We start from the raw sequence: 7,736 nt of genomic DNA, 5'->3' as shown, positions 1-7,736 counted from the left end.
AGCTCGGACACACCACTGCAGCATCTGCAACCGGTAAGCATGTGAAATTTTTTGTCTATGCACTTGCCATCCACTTTTCATTTTTCTGTTGACTGTTCTTCTAAAGATCCACATTCCCCAAAATTGAAAACGTCTCCTTTGGTTTTCTACCAATCCAAGCCTTTGAGCACCCTCACACTGTGTATTCTTAGTTTGAAAGGGTGTTAAAGAGTGGAAACAAATATTTCTACTAATCTGTTGCTTTGGAACTAGTTTCCAGGTTGGTTTGACAAGTGAGAATTTAATTCAAAACAAATACATAAATAGATAAATTGTTGACCTGTAAGTGTGGAGAACAAATGGAGGGAACAGATTGATAAGAGTGAACAATCTAAGCCAGAAATAACAAAGTCAATAGGTCTTTCCTCTGAAATGCCTTAGAATACCTTCTGGCTTTGCCAATTCTTGTTGCAGATGCTTTCCAGCATCAGCAAAAATAAAAAAATAGAATCTTGCTGTCAGTGCTGAACACCATCAGCAGAAAAAGTATAATTAAAGCACCTGTCTGATGACGTATGCGCACGGTCGGTTTGGATTTTTTACCCTAGCATGATGAGGTGGTTGCCCATATGTTGCTGCACATGAATCATGACATGGCAAACAGTTTGGCTTTTTTAAATTTACCACTGAAGTGTGGAGCAGTAAATTTAAAGATAGAAAAGATGCTTAGAAAAATGAAAAAACAGGTAGCAAGATTAGATACCAGAACAAGTCGCTTCTCAACAGGACACACAATATGCATGTCTTCAAAAAGAAGTGTGATTGGTAATGTTAATATCATCCCAATATGATTATTGGGAACTTTCCAGAGCTACACTTCTGTTAAATTGTCATTAACATGTGTGATTTGCTTCCGAAATGCCAATAAAGTTGATTATCAAAAAAAAAAGTGTGATTTAACTTTATTGCAGAATGTACTTAAACATGTTTTTAAATAAATATGTTTATTACGGTTTTTAACCATGAATACAGTATTCCAATATTGGGCACATCGCGCTATCTATAGAACGACATACTAAAGCTTCTAAAATACAAAAACTCCAACAAAAGCAGATAAAAACACAGAGTTGACACATTCCTGCTCCACAATAAAGCTCAACAAAAGCGAATATGATGTTGGGGACAGTGGGCTTCTAAGGAATAAGCATATTGGTTTAAGATTGTTATCCCATTTAGGCAGTTGAGGGCATGGACATTCATGGAACAGTCCAGCAACATCCAGGGACCACACCACTTTACACAACACTGCACAAGTATAGCTTATAATAAAATGAAGGATGCAAAACTGAGGGAGCAGCACAGAAACTATTCGGCAGATATATTCTTTAAATTGAGGAAAGACTGAAAGGGCAAGCCATCTCCACTTTACTGAACAATGTTCTCCTTTTGCCAAGAATTTACAGTTCCTCTTAAATAAATCTGTACAATTAAAGGAAGTTATATGTAGTACTTTTTTCTTCTAGCATATAAACATTGCACCTATCTGCATGTAAATGTTATTTAACTTTGAAATAAAGGGAAACAGAACATCACCAAAATCCACTAACCTGTGGAAAACTAGTGCTAAATGTTTTTCAATATTTTTTCTCTTAGGTGCATATTGAAGATGGATCACCATTGCCGTATCCTTTTAAAATGTCACCAGGTTTCTACACCTATTCAGAGATGTATACACGTTCTTTTTGTTCCATTTTCACAACTCTAAATGTTTATTCCAATCACAGGGCTACAGAGCTGACTCCTGCTGTTCTGTGATACTGCATATAGCACACGTTTTTTGAGTTCTCTTTGGTATGAACAAGACTAGTATAAAACTGTGTGACCTCTTTGTCTACTACCTTGTTGTGTTGTTCTTTATTTTGAATTAAAACTTAGAAACATTGAGGCTTTTTCGTCAGATTGAGGGATTCGCGTATCCAATGGCAAGGAGGTCTGGTCATGTTCAGATTTTGCCTGTGTGTGCTTTTTTAGGTCTCGGAGGGCCTTTAGCCATCGGTCTTCATTTTTCAAGCACTGCACTCATGCTTGTGGCTGAAATTTGAGTTGGCCCTCCTTTCCACATAGAAAGTGAAAAGCTAGGATCTTGTATAAAATGGATTGCAGTGGATTGACGCCATCACTGTAAATACCAGTACAAACCTTCAGCTCATGATGCTGAGAAGTTAGTTTCTGCTCATTCAGATGAAACTGCAGATGAGACCTACAAGGGTTTTGATACTTGCTTTTTGAAAAAGTGTATATTACTACAGGTAGGTGGCCATAAAAATTATACTCCCTCACACCCCTCTCCCAAAAAAAAGTTGCAAAACGGACAAACATAATAATGTAGAAATGGTTTCCTTGTAATGTGTTTTATAGTCACATAGATCCAACCATCTTCTGAGTCCTTTCCCTTTTAAAAAGGGGCGAGGGCTCAACAAATGTCCTCAAGCATTTTCAAAATCCACTTTGATTGAGCTCTGATGCATCAAACCCCGTGACCCCAGTCACCGACCTCACCTGTCCCCTTGGAGGTAAAGTGCTGCATCTGCACAAACGTATTTCACATGCTGGAAAATGGCTGCAAGGTGTCATGTTGGTATACTACAAATCAACTGCGTTGCTGCCTTGACCATGCCTTTCTGTGCACATGTGGTGTTTTTTGTTTTTTTACCGTAATATCCAGCTTAAACCTAGAATCTGTGACAGCTGATGAAGATAACATATTCTGCAGCTATGTAAATGAAAATATGATATATTAGGTAATAAAGCAATGACTCCATAACCTGATCTAGGATTTAATCTATTAAGAGGGAGTAGGGAGAAACACAAAGGTGCTGAGAAGAGAAGGGACAGGGTACAAAAAGCAACTCATAACTCAATACCATGGGGTACCTTCGTTTTTGATAAGTACATGTAAAAACCAGCCCCTGTATTGATTTGCACTTCAGTGAAGAATTATGTGCATTCTGGTGTTTAACATTCCAACTAGCGGACTAAGCGGTGTGAGCAGGGGTCCACCATTGCCACCATATTCATGAAGCCGCCCTCTTTCCAGATGGCTCAATATCCTGAAAAAAGTGCCATTAACACATTGTGCTGTAGTTTTCCAGCAGTAGAGTTTGTTTTTAAGTTATTGAGTTATTGCTGCGGCAGGAGGAGATAAGCATTTTTGTATTGGCTTACAAAGACTGCATGTTTGCCTTACTGTACAGTTATCTGACTTTAACATTCGGCAACAGCTTGGTTGAACAACTGTGTTGGACACTTCAACCACCGTTACTTCCTTTCCTTCTGTGTCTTCATGACCATGGGCTGTGTGTACTGCAGCATCAGCAGCCGAGAGATGTTTCGAGAGGCTTATGCAGCTATCGAGGTGAGAAAACCTAGTTCTTCCATTAGGAGTCCATATTTCTGTCCTAAAGAAGGTAAAGATGTTGATAACCTGTTATATTCCGGCTTTTGCTTCATGCTAGTAATGGTGTGGTTCATCTCTCTAGAAGCAATGTCGTGTCAGAAATTATTTCACCATCCATTTAAATGCTGCATTTCCCCCAGGTATTTAAAATCTGCATTTGAAATAGAAAATTTAATGATTATAGGATAGCAACAAAGATGCACACATTTTGTTTTCTTTACATAAGCACTGCAAGTTAACATTCAGAAGTTAAAAGTATGCCTACAACAATTGGATGTAGGCTTCTTTTACTATGCCTAGTGGTGCAAATGTGCAGACTGTGGATAAGATACTCACGGTTTAAAAGGTGTTTTCATTCTATATTGAAACTCACACATGCTTTTTCTTGTCCAACAACCCCACATGCCCATGTTGGAATCTTTTGCACAACCAATGATGCCTTTGCTTGTTTTGTTCTAGCCATTTTCGATGTTGGAATTTTGCTTGCTGGGCTGATTTGTTGTGTTCTGATTCTCATATGTATGTGAAGTTTTGAGTGTATGCAGACATAAGCTGCAACGATGAGCATTAGAGATAATAGTGTAACGGAGACTGTGGCAAAAAAACTGTTGTGATAGTTTGAGTCTTTTTTTGTGTACCTTTAGCTAAGAATTTCCTTTTTAGTGAAAAAGAACAAGTTACTTTGAATGAATGAATGAACAATTTATATAGCGCGAATAAAATACCCTAAGGCGTCTACGCGCGGATGCAGTTACAGCTAACTGGTGAAGCAGAGTATGGAAGATCAAATTTCCAAGGCAAAGAGCCAGGTCTTCAGAGCCTTACGGAAAGGAAGATGTAACTCTAAGCTGGATATGGGTAAAGGAAGAGTGTTCCAAAGCTTGGCTGCTGCGACTGAGAAGGCTCTACCTCCCCATCGTGCCCTTCTGTATCTTGGAACAATCACACAATTTGTGTTTGATGAGCGCAGTTGTCTGATAGAAACATACTTTCCTTCTGTAGTGCTCTTTCTGTTGGGTGCTCTACCTAACTACTGAATCTTCATCTTTAGACTATCCCAAGGTGCAAAACTAGATCTGGATAACTTCAACAGCAGCGCTACAGTGCGTTAGCAGGTGGCATCGTGTGGCGCTGCTTTATCTCCACACCACCCCGGAAGTGAGTTGCGCACAAACACCACCCAGTGTACTGAGTTCAGTTCCTTCTCTCTCACTTTCCGTGCCCTCAGACGTGGAGTGCAGAACAAATGTTGGTGACAGTATGCCAGTCTCTAATTTGTGACCTTTTTAGATGATAAATAGGAAACTTCACAGAACTGGGAGGTGGGAGGGCCATAAAGAATCTGCGAATAGATAGAAGTAGCCATCAGAAGTTACTTCCCCGTGTCATGCTGTTTCTGATGGATACTCTAACAGCAAATTCCTCACCATCAATATAGATACTAAAGTACCTCCAAAAGGTGGAGGAGGGTCTGGGGAGTAAATTCAGGCCAAAACGTCCAGCAGATTTGAACAAGCAAGCGCTCCTTCCTTGCCTGTCAAGAAAGTAGCACTCTGTGATTCTATGGGCTGACACCCACATTGCAGCCAAGCAGATATCAAGAACAGGCAACCCTCGTGGCAATGCTGTTGTAGTGTCTTTGGCCCTATGGATTAGATGCCAAGGCCCTTTAGGTCTGCCTTTTGGCCAATGGATAATAAATGTTAGTGAAGAGGGCTATTTGCAGGATCCTTTTTGGCACCTTCTTGCCATTTTTGTACCTGAGAAACTGATGAAGATCTGATCATATACCCAATGTTCTTTTGTCTAGTATATGTAAAAACTCACCATCCTCTTTGGATGATGCCTCTCCTCTTCTTTTGAGGTATCTGGCATAGTGAAGAATGCAGACGAGGTTAATGATCGCTTCTAAAACAGACCCGAGGCAGGCTCCCCGCCGGCCCCTATTCCAAGAAAGGGAAGAGAGACCTTTAAACAATAGGCCTAAGTATACAATCTCCCTATTACAACCAGAAAAATTGCAGATTGGTATCCTCTCCCTGAATATAAGGCTTTCCATATAGCAGTACCCTTTCAGTATTAGAGAAAAGGAAAAGCTTCCTTTGTTTTTGTTAGACCCTCACCACCTCTAGTTGTTGCATACTTCATCATCAGGTCACCTCTGGTCCCTAAAACCCAGGATGGGCTCTACCATATTTCAGGGAGCACTTAGAATATTTTCTTTGCAGAGGAACCTAAAAAGATATACATAACTAATCAAGCCTCGGTTTCCCTTTAAAATTAGCTGTTTTTTTTTTTTTTTTTTTTTTTGAAAACCTTTATTGTACAGAGAGAGCTCACAAATACGGGCCTACAACCCACCGGGCTGGCCACCACAGAGCAGAATTTCAGGAGCAATGCATAGAGTATCACAGTATACAAAGGCAAAGAAACAGGAGAAATAACAAGCATCTTAGAGCAGTCACAGGAGAGAAAGAATTAGAAAGGTAGTTTTCTTATTTTTTAAACGACGGGTTAGGGAGTTCAGGAGTATGGCGGGCCGAGAGACAAACCAGAGGGGTGGGGCCGCGGCGGGCAGCAACACAGCGATCGTAAAAAAACAGGAGAAACAAATACGAAATAGGCATACCAATAAGCACCGGTCAAAACAACGGACATGAGGAAAGGCCACTGCACACATCGTCCAATGCCCGCCCACCGCAGCCACCACCCGTCCCATCGAACAGCACAGAAAAGGACCCAAATACAAAAACAATACGAAACGTACCCCCAATAAAAGAAGAGAACCCCACAAAAGGGGGGGGGGGGAAGGGAAAGGGGAAGAAGGAAAAGGAGGGGACTCTTACCCAAACACCCGCCCCCGGGCGACGAAACAGGAAAACAAAAACCCGGTACAAAATAGACATTAAAAATAAAGAAGACACACCCAGCAAATCACAATCATCGTGATACCGGAAAAAATACCCCAGAAAGACACCAGGGGGACAGACGACGAGACAGAGCCCCGAAAGAGGGGATACACAAGGGCCATAGAACCAAAAAGGGAGAAAAAAGGAGGAAAAAGACCCCCCAAAAACAGCAACAGACCCCCCCACCCACCCCACAAGCCCACCCTACACCCCTACAGAAGGCTACGGCCAACCCCCCAGCAGCGTGCCTGTCGCCCTAAATAGAACCCGAAATATAGAAGAAAGAAACAAGGTAGAAACAAAGGCAAAAGAGAAGGGCCAGGGAAAGGAGGGAACATTACACACGGGAGAGGGCGAAAAAACAGTATTATCTGCAACCATCCCACCACCTGTGAAAAGGGGAGAGGCAGAGCCCACGGGAAGTTAACGATATTAGGATAAGTTTCAGGAGTCCCATGAAGTTACACAACATCACAACAGCACATGTCGGTCATAGATCAGAAACGAGACTACCGCATATAATAAGTCATTTCAGCCCTGTCCGCTTTTGTCCAAAGTTGTAATCATCCAAACAAACAAAGTCCAAACGACGAGGGACACAGGGTTCAGGAGTAAATCCAGCGGCAGTCCTGAGAAGAAACGTGAAAGAAAATACGGAGGATACAAAAAAGTTACGGTACAACCTTCGCACCGCAGGCACAGTTCTAAGGACAGGTCCAACGAGGCAAGCCCAGCTGGGTCGGCACAGGCGCCCCGGCCGGGGAGCCGACGCGATGAGAAACAGAAAGGATCATCGAGGCCTGGACAGGATGCAAACGGACCGCAGACCAGCGGCCGAGGCAACAAAGCAGGACGACGAAGGGCGTCGGAGAGTCTCCAACCCAAGGATGCGGTCTCCGCCGGAGGCACAGAGACCAGGAGCACACCAGCCGTACCCTGCAACGAGGAAGCCAAATCCGACGACGGGGGCCCGTACAATTCGAAAAGTGGGTCCACCTCCACAGGGGAAACAGGCGCAGCCACGGAAGTCCGCCAGGAGTATAGTGCATCCAGGACAACTTGAAGTGCAGGAAACCCTTCACAAGATCCGACATCCGGGCCGTGTGGCGGGCCCCCAGCGCTCGCCCAGGCCCGGCAGAGACTCCCAGGGTCGGCCGCCATCTTAGGAGCCCAGCAAGCCCTCGGTCGTCGGGGGCCCCGGCCGGGGCAACACCAAAGCAAAAGGAGGTCAGCCGAACTGCGGCAGGGCGCCCCAAGGCAGGAAGGAGACCCACCAGAAGAAGGATGTTCGTCGGCCCCCTCGTGCCGCCGGCCCCGTTCTCCGAGCCCGGGCGGAAAATCCAAAATGGCCGGGCCGGGGAACAAAGGGGGGACCAAGCCGGATAAATGAG

The 7,736-nt window shown here is 43.5% G+C and overlaps 1 protein-coding gene across 2 annotated transcripts in view; it reads left to right on the top strand.

The window, feature by feature from the left end:
- ZDHHC16 (zDHHC palmitoyltransferase 16) overlaps positions 1-7,736 on the top strand; it is a 203,678-nt gene that overhangs the window by 119,903 nt on the left and 76,039 nt on the right. For both annotated transcript variants that reach the window (XM_078643579.1, XM_078643580.1), the window contains exons 4-6: positions 1-33; positions 1,633-1,661; positions 3,261-3,394. The exon at positions 1-33 is cut by the window's left edge and continues 56 nt beyond it. In XM_078643579.1, the coding sequence (XP_078499705.1) occupies positions 1-33; positions 1,633-1,661; positions 3,261-3,394 (196 nt within the window). The remainder of the gene's footprint in view (positions 34-1,632; positions 1,662-3,260; positions 3,395-7,736) is intronic.

The sequence above is a fragment of the Lissotriton helveticus genome, chromosome 5_1 (assembly GCF_964261635.1).
Source record: "Lissotriton helveticus chromosome 5_1, aLisHel1.1, whole genome shotgun sequence".
Classification (NCBI taxonomy): domain Eukaryota; kingdom Metazoa; phylum Chordata; class Amphibia; order Caudata; family Salamandridae; genus Lissotriton; species Lissotriton helveticus.
The sequence above is the reverse complement of the archived record's forward strand: the minus strand, read 5'-3'. Positions and strand labels throughout refer to the sequence as shown.